Consider the following 15,780-nt stretch of genomic DNA (forward strand, 5'->3'; position numbering starts at 1 on the left):
GCAGAGCAAGAATCCATTACTTTCTTGCAGTAGACAGACATATCACCGACTTTACATTGGCCAAATAATTGTCCAGCTTTTTAGCGGTTTTGATTCATGCCTTCACCAGAGAAGGTAGTTCTGACCCTGTTTTCCACCCATACAAATGAAGAAACAAAAGAAAAATAAACCAAGGAAGAAGAAGAGGGGCAGGCAGAGCACATAATCATGTCAGCACAACAGATTTTTGAGATACATAGGGGGATGCAGGTGGGAAGGGGAATTGCAAGTTTTGAAGAATCAGTGGGATTCAGGGGAAATATATCTTTTGCTCACAATCCAGGAGTTGCTATTTTTCATTGTACTAGTTGGATCTTTTTTCTTCCACAATACTAGGATTCTTAGTATGAAGATGCCAGCATACAACTTCCCACCTGGGCGAGCTACATTTTTAAAATACACTTGGCTACTAGAGCTATAATTTTTTTTTTCTTGTAGGTTTTGATACAGATGGATTGCCTTCTGCTGTTTGGCCTGGTGGAGAAACAGAAGCTCTTACAAGATTGGAAAGGCACTTAGAAAGAAAAGTATGTTGCTGAATCTTGTTGTTCTAGGTATTAATTAAATAAGGTTGGATGTGTTATAGAGCTCTGCAAAAACTGCTGTACTTATAATAAAGATTTCTTGAAGTTATAAGCGAATAACCTCTTTAAGCATGTTTCAAGAATTAACCTTTTTTAAAAAAAATGATAATAGTTTTGAAATCATCTGTATTAACTCTTGAGTAGAATGATTTTGCATGTAAAATGGAAACAATAAGGAAGAAATAGATGTGTTCATGTGTTCAGAATAGGTTTAACCTGGATGCATAGGAGAGGGAGCTGGTTGTAGGTCCATTCTGTTCCTCACTGCTCTCATCCTGTAGAACATAACAGTTGAAAGAGCAATAGAAATAGCAAGTACATTTCTATACCACTTACTGATGTACTAAGCAGTTTACAAATTGTAAGCTAATTGCCCCCAACAAGCTGGTTATCATTTTAGCGACCTACGGAAGGATGCCAGGCTGAGTCGACCCTGAGCCCTTGGCTGGTATTGAATTCACAACCTTGTGGGTTGTGAGTGAATGGCTGCAATATAGGCATTGCACCTCCAGAACAGTGTCTTCTCTGTGTTCATCTTATTTGTCTGGCAGATCTTTTGCAGTGGTCGCTGGCGGTCAGACTTCTTCTCCTGTTCCCTTATCTGTTGGAGTTCCCCAGGGCTCTGTTCTGGGTCCCCTTCTGTTTTCTCTCTACACACTGTCCTTAGGTAAACTCATTAGCTCTTTTGGTTTTTCCTACCATCTGTATGCTGATGACACCCAGTTGTATCTTTCCACCCCCGACCTTTCTCCAAGGCTTGAACAGCAAGTTTCATCATGTCTCACAGCTGTCTTGCAGTGGATGCGCCATCGGCGTTTGAAGCTCAACATGTCCAAGACGGAGCTTCTTGTCTTTCCTCCTAAGTCCACCCTTCAACACTCCTTTTCTGTCTCTGTGGACAACATTTCTATTCAACCAGTCCAGCAAGCTCGCAGTCTTGGTTTCATCTTTGATTCTTCTCTGTCGTGTATCCCTCAGATCCAGACCACAGCCAAGGCTTGTCGATTCTTTTTGTACAATATTGCTAAAATCCGACCATATCTCTCCGCCTCTACTGCCAAGATCCTGGTCCATGCCCTAGTGATCTCACGACTTGATTACTGTAATGTCCTCCTGGCTGGGCTTCCTCTTTCTCACCTCCGTCCTTTAATCTCTGTTCAGCATTCAGCTGCACGCATTATCACATCCGCCCACCGCTCTGACCACATCTCTCCTGTGTTGGCATCCCTTCACTGGCTCCCCCTCCCTTTCCGTATTCAGTACAAGCTCCTGCTGTTGACATTTAAAGCCCTCCATGGGCTGGCCCCTCCTTACTTATCAGACCTTCTTTCTCCTCACCTTCCCACCAGGGTCCTCTGTTCTGGTAGTCAAGGTCTGTTGTCCCAGCCCAGGATTTCCTCTGCCCCATCTCGGATTCGCCCCTTTTCACTTGCTGCCCCTCACTCCTGGAACCTTCTTCCCCCGCGAGCAAGGGCCATCACTTCTTTAACCAGCTTCAAAACAGAGTTGAAGACCATCCTGTTCAGAGAAGCGTTCCCAGGCATTGCATAATTGTCGCTTGCTATTTGATGTTCTTTTGATGCCTGTTTTATCAAACCATTTCCTGTATTGCTATGTACTTTATATGTATTAGCCTACTAGCCCCACCAACTTTCCCTTCTCCTTTTATGTCATGTCTTTTTAGATTGTAAGCCTGAGGGCAGGGAACTGTCTACAGATTGTATGTACAGCGCTGTGTAAATTTACAGCGCTTTATAAATAAAGGTTAATAATAAATAATAATAATACATGATTCAGACCACTGATTTATAAGGGTTCTGGATCAGTATCTGAACCTTCTACGTGTAGAAGAGTTTCTGTTTTTTCAAATATTATTATCCACATGATGAGAACAATCAGAGAAGTGGGAGGACTTTGTCTCCACGTGTTCAGGTTAATTTGCTCTGGATATTTAAACAGGTTTGATGTTAGTCTGAAATCTTGATAGCAGGTCCCAGCTTTTGTCTAAGACACCATTGTCATTCTGCTAAGGGAGGGGACATCCCTGCTACATTGGGTTTTTGCACCTCTGCATTGCCTACCTAGCCTGTCAGAAGGGGTGAGCTCAAGCCAGTCAGAGGGGGAATGAAGTGCAGAAGGATTTTAGAGAGGAAGGAAAAACCCCTTTGTGCAAGCTGAATACTTTCACATAATTTGGATTTAACCCCATAAGACTGCAAAACATAGAAATAAGGGAAACTTAACACTGCCTGTAACACTATGTTGAACTTATGAAACACTTTTGATACAAGAAAGTCAATAGTGTTTGAACTCATTGGTAAATAAATTTGAAACTGATAGGCGATTCCTAGAATCTGAGATTGCCAGTTGTTATTCCTTTCTAAAATGATTTTAACAAATGCACACAAAAAAGGGAAAACTTATAACCTTTTAATTTTTCTTTTTAAGGCTTGGGTAGCAAACTTTGAACGGCCACGAATGAATGCCAATTCTCTTCTTGCAAGTCCTACGGGACTTAGTCCATATCTGCGTTTTGGCTGCTTATCCTGCCGCCTCTTTTATTTCAAGTTGACAGACTTATACAAAAAGGTATGAACTGGCCACCTTAAACTATCAAATGTTTAACAGTAAAAAAACAAACAAACCATAATTTCTTTTTTATTTTTAAACTGAATTGTTTCTCATGTGCTCTGATTTTTCAGGTAAAAAAGAACAGCTCTCCTCCTCTTTCTCTCTATGGCCAGTTGTTGTGGCGTGAATTCTTCTACACAGCAGCTACTAACAATCCACGCTTTGATAAAATGGAAGGCAATCCCATATGTGTGCAGATTCCATGGGACAGGAATCCAGAGGCTTTAGCAAAATGGGCTGAAGGCAGGACAGGGTTCCCTTGGATTGATGCTATCATGACCCAGCTGCGTCAGGAGGGCTGGATCCACCATTTGGCCAGACATGCTGTGGCCTGCTTTTTGACTCGGGGTGATCTGTGGATTAGTTGGGAAGAAGGAATGAAGGTACATTTCTTATTTAATTAATGTATTATTGATCGTGCCCTTTAAATATGATGTCATAATTGTATGTTGGTAAAGGCAAGTTTTGTTACACAGTCCATTCATTTATAGTATAAGTTGTATCTTTATATATAGTGTTGGGCCTTTCATACGTCATGTTGTAATTCCTTTTGTTGCAGACAACTGTGTTATTTGCCCACTTTTCAATAAATGCTCTTAGACTGCAATCATAAATATGACAGAATAGTCAAGGCAATTCTGTGGGAAGTACTCTTGATGAAAGTTGTTTAAGGCCGTGGTGTAAGAGCAACTATTGCTAGACCTGTGCAGTGGAGTTTATAACCTCCTGTTACAGCAGTATTAAACACTACGCATTGTTATGTAACTTCAGTGAGTTTAGCTAAATGGCAACATCTAGTGGCAAACAGAATTATCACATGTCATGCAATTGTTATTTTCTGACAACCCAATTTCAGCTCATGGTGACCCTATGAATGAGAGACCGCCAGGAGTTCTGATCATGAATGAGGTCTTGGCTCTGTGAATATTTGTTTTAAGCCACACCCACCCACAACCTCCTTGTCCCCAGAACTAAAGCATGTCTGATGAGTGTTCAGAATAATACCATGAACAGCCTGATCTGCATTGGCTTTTAGCAACTTGAAGAGTTGTTTAGGCCAATGCTTCTAAATCTAGTTTATTTTCAGTAGTGGGATCCAGTTTTCTAGTGCTGCTTGTTCTCAGGGACTTAACACATCTATTGTTTGGGCACTTGGTCGGTGTTTGTCATATCTCCCACAGGGTGCCATGTAGAATCTGTGCAAGGGTTAACGCTTTGATAGCTGTATATCTTCAATAGGTTTTTGATGAATAAATTAAGAATTCAGACTAATTCATGCTTTTTTAGGTATTTGAAGAATTGCTTCTGGATGCTGACTGGAGTGTGAATGCGGGCAGTTGGATGTGGCTGTCTTGTAGCTCCTTCTTCCAGCAATTTTTCCATTGCTATTGTCCTGTGGGTTTTGGCAGAAGAACTGACCCTAATGGAGATTATATCAGGTTAAACAACATTGAGGAATATCAGTGAAATTATACATTTAATTAGTTAACCAAGCCCTAGCTACTAATTAAAATGTGTTTTTTTTCTTTTCTTTTAATAAGACGGTATCTACCTGTACTTAGAGGCTTTCCTGCAAAATATATATATGATCCTTGGAATGCTCCTGAGGGTGTCCAGAAGGCAGCAAAATGTGTCATAGGTGTGAATTATCCAAAACCAATGGTAAATCATGCTGAAGCAAGTCGCTTGAATATTGAGAGGATGAAACAAATCTACCAGCAACTCTCACGATACAGAGGATTAGGTATGATGTTTTTTGATTTTGAAATTGTCCTTCCATACTTTGCTTATTGCCCAAGTTCCAGATAATTTCAAAATGTTTGTTAACAGTATGAATGAATCCAGTGGGGAAATGGAAGGCTAGTTCCATTAGGATGTTCATTCATGTTTATCTCAGTCCTTAGGGCTGGAGCGTGGCTTTGGTGCAACTTCTGGACTCTTAGGATGCATGCATCATTGAAACACCATACCTCCACTGTGACTCGAAGCAGCTTTATTTTGGCTGTCTGTAACAGGCCCATATGTTTTGCTTCTTCACATTTAGCGTAGTTGTGTATTTTTTTTTTTAACTGTGGACAGGGGATGTAACAACTGTCAGTTACAAATGTCTTCTAGGGCAAGGCTTTTAAGCAAGTCAGAAATGAGCACAGGCTGGGAAAAATTGTTATTTTGCACTGGATCTGCTTTGAATCCTCCCAGGATTCAGGAGACTCACTGGAGCTTTCCAGTGAGATGAGAGACATGGTAACCAAGGATACAGAATTCTCATTTGTAGTGCCCTGTCTGAATAACTTTTTCCTGAGGCCTGTTGCTTTCATAGCAGTATTTTTCATGCTAGGTGAAGATAGCTTGAATCTCCCATAGTTCGCTGAATTTTTCAGTTTGGGTTTCCTGCTGCTTTTTTATTTCTATTGTATTATTGTATGTTCAAATTTTATTTTAAGCCAATGTGTAATTTCTGACAAATAATGTATAAATCTCCTAAGATTAAAAACATGTACGCTGATCATGTTTCCTTTTTTTATAAAAAAAGTGTTGTCTCCTTTTGTCTAGGAAGATGGAGTTACCCATCCATATGTTAGTATTTGCTGACCTTCCATAATACAATTTAGTTTGCCAGTATTCAACCATTATTGTTTTTGTGTTCTTTCTGGTTTGTTATTTAAGAAGATGCTTGGCCACTTCTCCCCCTCCAAAGAATTATTTACAAAATGCAATTCTTGCATGTATTTCTTTTTATGTTCAAAGTCATACTCTAATGTCTAGCTGGATTGTTGTGTATTTAAAAATAATTGCCTTCACTGCTATAACATAATCCTAGATCTGTTGCTAGGGAAATCTACTTTTCTTTATGTATGAAATATAGAGAAACTCAGTGAAAGAATGTGAAAAAGATACTGCTTGAATAGTGTTCTTTATTTTGATGTTGTGACATTTTTTTCTAATTAGGCCTCCTTGCATCAGTGCCATCAAATGGGAACGGGAATGGAAATGTTGGCCTAATGGGATATTCACCGGGGGAGAACATCCCAGGTTGCACTAATACAAGTGGTACGTTATTCCTGCTGTTAAGGAGGAAACAGTGAAACATATTGAGTCTGACATCTCCATAAAGTTTAGCAAATGTTAGAAGTTTTTAAAAACTAGAACTTTAGTACCATGACAAAGATAAATTAATATTATGTAGTAAAGTCAGAGCCCTCATGGTGTAGTGTTTTGAGTGTTGGATTATGACTCTGGAGATGAGGGTTCAAATCCCTTCTTGGCCATGGAAACCTACTGGGTGACCTTTGGCAATTCACACACTCTCAGCCTCAGAAAGTCCCGTGATAGGGTTGCCATAGGTCAGAAAGAACTTGAAGGCACACAGTAGCAAACAACAAACTGGGATGTCCACAAGCAAAGATACTGAGCCAGAAGGCAAAGCAGGAGGCAGTTCCTATGTGCACTAAACATCCCCTGTTCTCTACTGTAGAAAGTGGCTGGTTTTCGGGTGGAAGGTGGAAGCATGCATTATGATCTATAGGTTTCTCATAGAAGTTGGTCCATATATAGGTATCCATTATATAATTGCACAGTAATATCCAAAAAGTAGAAGTGTTAGTTTAGGCTCAGGTTGATGATGGTTTGAAAGCTATAGAAGTCCAGATAGGTGGGATAGGAGCTGCAAAAACATAATTTAAAGTCAGCCATTAATATATTACTGTAGATTGGAGCCATGTGAATACTCATGGCATTGCTGTTGAACTGATGAGGAATGTTCCCATCAAAGCTGAAATAGTGCAAAGTGGCAGGGATGAGATTCCTGATAGTTTGCCATCCATCTTTGTGTGAGATGTTGATATAAAGTACCTTAATATCCATGCTAGAGAAGAAGCCTGTGTCTTTCAAACCATAATTCTTTTTCTCCCAGATGTGAAGTGCTAATGTGGATTTACTTTACTTGCTTGCAGGATCTCAAATGGGAATGAATGAAGGGCATGCAGGGAGTGTTCAAGCATGTGCTCTGGGAGAATCTCATACAGGAACAAGTGGAATTCAGCAGCAAGGTAAAACATTTCTTTTTTAAAAATCTACGCCATTCCTTCAGCTTCACAAATTTAAATTCCTTAAAGACTTGGTGCAAAGTTTTTATACAAACTGGATTTATTTTTATTTATTTTAAAGCCTTTTTGCTAAACCTTTAGTATGTGCCACTTTAGATCCCATTTGGAGAAGAAAGCAGGATATGAAATAAATAAATGAATAAATAAATCTCATTGTGGGAGAAAGGCAGGATGTAAATCCTTGAGATAAATAAGTAAATAAAATAAATTTAATAGTAACAGTGAAGGGCTTCCTGTCAGTATTGCTTATGTGCATCGGTACACATACCTTTGAATATAAGGCTTCTTATTTTGGGGATAGTTTATGTAAACTTTTCATAATTTAACTTTTTTTTTTAATTAAGCAAAAATTCATCTGGGTTTCTCTAAGAGAATTCTGCAGATGGTTATCCTTGTTGTTGGGAGGGAAGCAAAGTAAATGAAGGGAGGAGGTATGTGTCACCCCAGTTCAGTATGCCCCACCAGTTTACCACGCACAGAACACATGACCACTCGAGGAATCACAGTTAGATAAGCATCCTGTTCTTTTGAGCTTACTGGTGAAGATATTCAAAATAGTAGGAATGTGTGTGTATCAAATAAGACTTAAGAAGTGTGTATCATTCAGTATCATTCCTGTGAGGTCTTGCCCCCAAACTGGATTTATACATTCTTCGAGTGATTAAATAGTTTCAATATTTAAACATACCTTTAGTTTAAGGGTTAGTGCAATACTGATTTGTAATACCATTGTGTTTGAGAAATGTATTGCTTTCAGGTAATCAGTGCTCTGCTTTGTACTGCTTTTGTATATAGAGAGAGGAATAAGCCATTCTTTTGTAATGGACTGTATAGAGCTGGTTTTATTTGCTTTTGAGAAGGAATGTTTTCAGTTGCTGATACATTTAATGAAAGGTCAAATAGAGAACAGGAAGGAATAAAATCTAGCAACCCCCTTAAGACTAACCTACTTACTCTATTTTGAACTTTTGTGGCTATCAGGCCAATTCATTAGATACTGCAATAGACTAACATGGCTATATTGTTTTAAACTATATAAAAATTTGTTATAACTTGTGTAAAACATATTGAATTACTTCTTCAAACATTTATTGCTGCTTTTTTATATATTTAAAATAATTTCAACGTGTCTTAATAGGTTATTGTCAAGGAAATGGTATTTTGCATTATGCTCATGGGGACAGTCAAAAAACACACTCAATCCAGCAAGGTATGCTTTTTAAACACATACTATGGCATTCAAATTAGATGAAAAACCAGATTCTTCGAGTAGCTGTTTGTTTTCAATTTGCAGGAAGAACATCACTTGGCACTGGAGTATCCAATGGAAAACGTCCAAGTCCAGAAGAGGAAACTCAAAGTGTTGGCCCAAAAGTACAGCGACAGAGCAGCAATTAACTGGGTAAAAATGAAAATTCTGAAGGAAATGATTGATAAAAACTACATACTTTATCCAGCACCCCAAAGACTAAACATGCCTACTGCATAGCTGAGGACTTAATTCCCCGTGGAAGAGTGGACCAAGTACTATTGAACCTAACTGGCAGTAGCCAAGAATCCTGGTTGCCATTCATTTCATATTTCTAGTTGTCATATAAGGATATCCTGTGCATGACTTGTATTGACAGTTTAGCTGCACTTAGTTTCTATTTTCCCATTAAACTGTGTTTTAACTTGGTCCTTTTTTAAAGGTTGTTGAGTGATAAAGCCCTGCTAGCCATATAAGTAACAGGCACAGTGGAAATATTTATTTTGTTTATTTGAATCAATTTGCTAATTTTAATGTGCTCACATAGTTTTTGTACTGGGAAAGTAATTGTTATTTTTCGTTTTATCCATTATTTTCTCCTTCTGTATTATTCATTTTTTCTTCTCTTTTCCTCTTTAAAGGGATTATCCTCTCCCACAGTATAGCTGTGTTGCACATGAACTTGCCTACATAGGCTGCAGTTGTTGTTTTTTTCCTACTGCTCATCAGTTTTCATGTTGCTACATATGTGTATCAGTTAACAAATACATTAGTTACACATTTAGAACAAGTAGTTAAACCTACTCCGAAGTAGCTTTGATCCTGATATGAAATAGTAATTCTGTTCCAACCTTATCTTGTGTTCATATAATAGGGCTATCAGTTTTCTCTTCCCGCCCTGGTGCAGACTATAAGGGAGTTCACAGAAAGCATTCTGTACAAAGTGTCTTAAAAGTTTTATTGGGGAGGGGTGCCATCTCTCTTGGTATGTTTTCCACACCAGGACTTGTAAATGTTTTTACCTCTGCTGATACTTACCAGTTGGCATAGACAAGTGGAATAGTTTATTTTGCTTTGTGTAATAATTGTAATCGTAAAAATTGCTCTAGCAATAATTCTGAGGTATGAGTTCACTTCTTAGTTCTGTGTAAAAGGTGTGTCATCAACATCTGAAATGCATATGAAAACCATTATTATTTATTACTGAACTTTGTATCTATATAAAATGAAAGCAGTTTTCCCAACACACATCCCTTAGTCTAATCAGTGGCTTCCTGGTTAATTTGAATAGTAAAAAGAGCTAAAAAAGAAACATCCATTTGGTTAGCACTACTTTTCACCCCATTTCCCCCTGATTTGTATACAGTCGGCCCTTCTTATACACGGATTTTTTATACACGGATTCAAGCATACACGGTTTGAAAATGTTCAAAAAAGGTATAAATTTCAAATATCAAACCTTGATTTTCCATTTTTTATTTTTGCTATGCCATTATATTTAATGGGACTTGAGCATACACGGATTTTGTTATACACGGGGGATCTTGGAACCATACCCCAGCGTATAACAAGGGTCCACTGTATACTGAATATGTCCTATTAGTTCAACCTTTGAGGTATGCCAGTAGGTAGATTTCCACACTAAGTACTACTCATAGTTCACATTATAATACTGCAGAATGGCAAAGTTTTGAAGAAATTTTGCTTCAGGGAATTGTTTCTTTTTATGAAGGAAGTTTGGTATAGCCTTGTGTTCAACTTTTAAAATATAATAGATGCCAACAGGTTGGTATAAAAGATCAATCTAATGAAGAAGAAGAAAAAAGTAAAGAAGAACTCTTACATTGCTTATTCTTTTAAATATCTTCGATGTGCCCTGTTTTGATAGCAGATTTTCAGCTGCAGATTTGTGCACGGTTACCTGAGAGTAAATCCAGGTGAAATCAGTGGGGCCTATTTCTAAGTTGTAATGTTAGCTTTTCAATGCAGATGTTTCTGTGAAGAATTCCTCCCATCCCCACTTCCATTCCAGCTTTATTGGATATGTATTACTAAAATTCCTTCTGTTTAGTTTTTGCTTTGTTCTCTACTTGTTTTTCTCCATTCTTCCTTGTCTGGACTTCTGTTGCCAGTGAGCAACCACACGTTGCATCTTATGGCTCTACACACAGCTGCTATAGTTCATTTGGACCATTTATGATTTGCAGACAGGCAGTGTTTGCAACTTCAATTAAAATCCATCTCATTAAAAATAAAAGCATTCTATTAACAAATGTTGGGATACTTAGAAGACACAGTCAGTTTAGTAACATGCTTCAATATTAAAAAAAATATCAAAAGAGATATTATATCAAGATATATTGACAATTCATTCCTAATGGATTGATTAATTTTTGTATTACAGCATTGCTGAAAGAAGGATCTACATCCTAAAATTTTAGGGCAAATTTATTTGACTTCATATTGGAATTAAAAGTTTTCGCGAGAGTGCTTGTATTAAAATGTGCATTTTCATACATTTATTTTCACATAGTGAATCATTGTATGAAAAGTATGGTTTTTTTGGAATGCATTGTTTCTATCTGGCATTTCTATGGTTTTTCAAAACGTTTAATGCTTTTAACAAAGGGGAAATAGAGATTTGTAAATAAAGCATTTGGTGATGAGTTTGGTAACTTAATGTAAATATAAGCATTCATGATTAGTGATAGACTCATCAATATATTTTTGATATTTCATTTATGGCTCTCACTAAAAGCTTTAGTGGATATTTGTAAAATGGAAAGTGTTCAGGCAATGATGATCTTGAATCCTTTTTAGATTTAATATTTTTAGATTTTGGACAGGATTTTTGACCACTGATCCAAACTCTGTCTTTTCAAAATGTCAACTCTTGTATGTCTGTGTATAAAATATAATAGAGTTGTTACTGTTTGGAAATACAACTGTATATAAGTCCCATATGCCAATATTTTTCTTAAACTACAGTTGTCATGTAATATGGCCTGTCCTTGTATTTCCTACCATTGTCTTCAATCACAGTGAAGATGCCCTTGTTAATAAAAATGTACATACATCCTGTTTCACTTATTTGTGCAGAATCATTATTGGCTTAGTAAGTCTGGTTTTTAAATAACCTTTAGCACACGAGCCTTTGCAGACTAGAATTATTTACAGTTTGTAATACTTTTGAAGAGTTTAAATCAATTCTTTCCCCCCTCACTAGCTGTTTCGAACAGATGACTATATTTAATTTGAAGGTTCTGTTTTTAACAACTGTGCCTGCTTCTGAATCATGTTTTGGGTTGATCAAAATCCACCAAACAATATCTTTATCAGGCCAACCAAGATGCACAATTACATGTTGCAAGCTTTCGGAGCTCCACTGCTTCTTCATTAGGCAAGGTGTTAAAAACCATACAAGAGGGGGGAAATTGAAGATGTTAGCCATGGGCCTGCATGTTGTTGTTTTTTGTTCACAGTTCAGATGCTTTGGGTTGCACATCCTAGCTAATCTTGGTATAGCTCAGATTAGTTTAGCAAAGGGGACCTTCATTGGGATAGTAAAACCCATTTGGATTTAAACAACCCAGACTAAGCCTTCTCAGTTTTTCTTAAAGATTAAATACTGTTTTTATAGAATGATGTAGGCATAGGAAAAACTATTTCCATTGACAAATAAGAATGTGATGGGAATTAGTATCCAAATCCATAGTAATGACAGCAGCAAATGGAGGAGTACCTCCCCCCCTGAAAGATTCCATCTTGCCTTATCCATACTCTTCACTCTTTCACACTGATGTTTAAATAAACGGAGGTGGAATGGTTTTTTCTGCCCCATTATGCATGTTGTTGGGACCAGACTAGAATTAAACAAAGTAGGAGGAATTTTAATTGAATTTCTGATATTACTATATTCCCACACCCAAGATGGAGCATATCCCCGAACCAAACATAGGATAATGTATGTTGTTATTTGTTATCTGTGTTCACCATTTCATCTGCCCAAATACTCATATGAGAATTGCCTGGCAACAAATGCACTGGTTTGAAGAGTTGTGGATAAAATGTGTCCTAAGCTTAATCTCCTTTCTAGACCTACAACACCTTTGTCAAGATCCAGGGCAATAACAGTTAATGCCTGATTTAAAACATCAATATTTCATGTGGATCTTTACATTGGGCCCATGTGTCTACTTTCCTAGATATTTGACAAGCAATTATTAACGTTTATTTATAAAGCGCTGTAAATTTACACAGCGCTGTACATACAATCTTTTTAATTAGACGGTTCCCTGCCCTCAGGCTTACAATCTTAAAAGACACGACACAAAAGAAAAAGGGAATGGTGGGGGGAAGGGGATGAGGTCCAGCAGTTCTTCTCTACCTCCAAGGCCTGGGCCAAGGGAGATGGACTGGAGGGAGAACTTGGCTTCTTGGAGCTAGCCGGCCTCTCTCCCCCTCAGGCAATGGTACAATAGATCCAGCTGTAGTGCAGCTCCATATTATGATGGGAAGGTAATGTGAAAAGTACTTATATTAGCTTCTTCCCATGCTTCTTAAAAACTCAGTTTTCTAAAACTGAGAAATGCTGTTTTCTAAAATCTTGTGCTTCAGAAAACTCAGTCTAAAGGATGTTACATCCAAGAGCTCAGCTTCTCCAGAAATGCAGTGGTCTGCTTTGGGAAGTACATGAAAAAAATAGCCAGAAGCTATGCAGATCAGGGAGTTTGCAGGCATTTTAATATCAGTGCCAAAAGATATTAGTGTTTCAGATGTCTTTCCAGGATACCTAAAGGGAAGGAATGTGCCAAAACCCTGCCACCCACCCCCTAAAAGAATGGCATCTAATAGATGGTGAACTCAGTATAAAGAGCCATAATCCTGGGAACCGGTCATGATGGACACTATGAAACCACAGATTATGGCCCTAGTGAAACCTTAGAAATTTCTGTGCTTACACATTTGGAGAAAACTTCAGATAACTGTACTGGTTCACACAACTACTGACAACACAACAGAAAGTATAATAAATCTGAAAATGAGCAGGTGCCAAGTCATTTGGTTTAGAAATCTGCACATTTATCACCATATCAACAAATCTGTGAGCCTGTCATAAAATGCTATCATAAAAAGGCAGTACGCTCTTTGTTATTTAATTAATTATGGTTATATTTTAGTGCCCAAAAGCCAGAGAAGTTCAAGTGAGACTTTTCTTTCTGTACAAGTACTAAAATAAATTGGGTAGCATTCTACAAGATTACATGCCTTGATGTTGAGAGTATGTGGGAGGGGGTGCACACTACTACTCAGACACTACTCTGCCTTAGGTTACAGAATATCCTGGCCCAACCCTATATTCCACTCACCTGCTACTTTAGCAATGGAAATCTTGCAACCCTTCAAATCTTCAGGAGTCCCAGCAGCAGAACACATTAGTGAAGAATGTTGGGAATTGCAGTCCAACAACATCTGGAGAACCATCCAGTTCCTGGTCATGTGCTGCCTGATCCCTTTTAATTTGAGATGCCAGGGAGTTCATGAGATTATGGAGCTTTTAGGGATTGAAACCATGAATTATGGGACTTGTCATGGAAGAGGAGTCACTCCATGAATCCTCACTTGTACAAAATCTTTCCTACATCATAACCTCACTTGCCTTTTCCACAGGTTAAATGTCCACCACTAAATCTATGAAGATGCTGTAGATTTATAACAGAGACCTATCTAACCTTGGGAGAAAGCATAATGCTTGCAGTGACCTATTAATGGACCAGCTCCTATCATCCTGAAGCATAGTCTATATGCTTACACTTAATAGGACACTGCTCCTGAAAGAGATGATTGTTTATTTATTATTTATATCTTGCTTTCCCCCCAAAATTGAGACTCAATTTATGTTTGTTTCTTGTAAATAAGTGTTCATGTTAGTGTTCATATTAGAAAGCATAATTTACCTTTGCCAGTGGATACAAGATATGAACCAATATCTAAACTAAAATGAAGCACTTACCTGATAGTAAAAAGGCTGAAGAAGAGATGGCACAGGCCAATGGTAAGCTCGTTCCCCCTTTAGCCCCTACATAGCCTTGAAATCATGCGCTTGGCTGGGTCTGTTATTTTAAAAAATTGGGTTCTGAAAACAATAAAGTTCTCAGCTCTGGATGTCATCTTGCAAGAGACCCACAAAAGAGAGTTTAAACCTCACATTCCAATGTTGCTATCCTTTAAGTCTAGAGAGAGTATGTGTCTGGGTCAGCATCAAATGCTTGAAGAGTAGCAATTTTGTTCATTAAATTCTGTCTCTTTGGAACTGACAGGGCTGGGAGGGATGCTAAAGGCAGATATGTTCTCGTTAAAGGAAGATTGGCAAAGTAGCAGTAAGGTTATGGTATACACCCAGTCATGGCCAACTAAGGTCATGGGAGATTTTCTACACCTTAAAGGACTTCAGACATAATTGTATCCACTGTGCTCTACATGGGGATTGGTCACCGGTGCTTCCCAGTTTGACCATATAACACCTATTCTGAAAGATCTGCACTGCCTGCCTATTCGCTTCCGAGTGCAATACAAGGTGGTTATTACCTATAAAGCCCTACATGGCTTGGGCCTGAGTTACTTGAGGGACCGCATCTCCCCATATAATCTGCTCCGCACACTCAGAACAACTGGGAAGAACTTGTTGGAAATTCCACCTTCTAAATATGTTATTACTTCCCAGATGGCCTTCTCAGTAGCGGCCCCACAAATCTGGAATAGTCTTCCCAACGAGCTCCGTCTTATCACCCGCCTGGAAACATTTAAAAAGAGGTTTAAAACCTTCCTCTTCTGTCAAGCCTTCCCCCCAGGAAAATGAAGTTGTGTACTCTGATCCCATTGACTCTCTACCTCACCCTATTGATTGATTGAATGATTGTTTTTAGATTTGTATATTGTATTTAGTGCTCTTGATTTTATCTATTTTATGATGTGTTTTGTAATTGGCTTTAAACTCTATGTAAACCGCTTTGATCTTTTGGAAAAGTGGTATATAAATAAATTTATTATTATTATTATTATTATTATTATTATTATTATTATTAGACACACATAAGGTGATTCCAGTACTATCCTAGATCATAACATGGTCAAAGCCTTCACCTCACTTCAACTTGCTGAAGAAACAGGA

At 38.0% G+C, this 15,780-nt stretch overlaps 1 protein-coding gene across 1 annotated transcript in view; it reads left to right on the plus strand.

Moving 5' to 3' along the window:
* The window catches only part of LOC149311842 (cryptochrome-1), a 46,903-nt gene extending 35,208 nt beyond the window's left edge, over positions 1–11,695 (plus strand). Inside the window, exons 5-13 of the mRNA XM_089528045.1 lie at positions 478–566; positions 3,072–3,212; positions 3,326–3,637; positions 4,542–4,693; positions 4,796–4,998; positions 6,204–6,305; positions 7,208–7,303; positions 8,499–8,570; positions 8,655–11,695. Of these exons, the coding sequence (XP_089384171.1) occupies positions 478–566; positions 3,072–3,212; positions 3,326–3,637; positions 4,542–4,693; positions 4,796–4,998; positions 6,204–6,305; positions 7,208–7,303; positions 8,499–8,570; positions 8,655–8,758 (1,271 nt within the window). The 3' untranslated portion in view covers positions 8,759–11,695. The remainder of the gene's footprint in view (positions 1–477; positions 567–3,071; positions 3,213–3,325; positions 3,638–4,541; positions 4,694–4,795; positions 4,999–6,203; positions 6,306–7,207; positions 7,304–8,498; positions 8,571–8,654) is intronic.
* Positions 11,696–15,780: the final 4,085 nt, after the last annotated feature.

The sequence above is a fragment of the Sceloporus occidentalis genome, unplaced genomic scaffold (genome assembly GCF_023333645.1).
Source record: "Sceloporus occidentalis isolate IW3139 unplaced genomic scaffold, rSceOcc1.0.p SCAF_5, whole genome shotgun sequence".
Classification (NCBI taxonomy): Eukaryota; Metazoa; Chordata; class Lepidosauria; order Squamata; family Phrynosomatidae; genus Sceloporus; species Sceloporus occidentalis.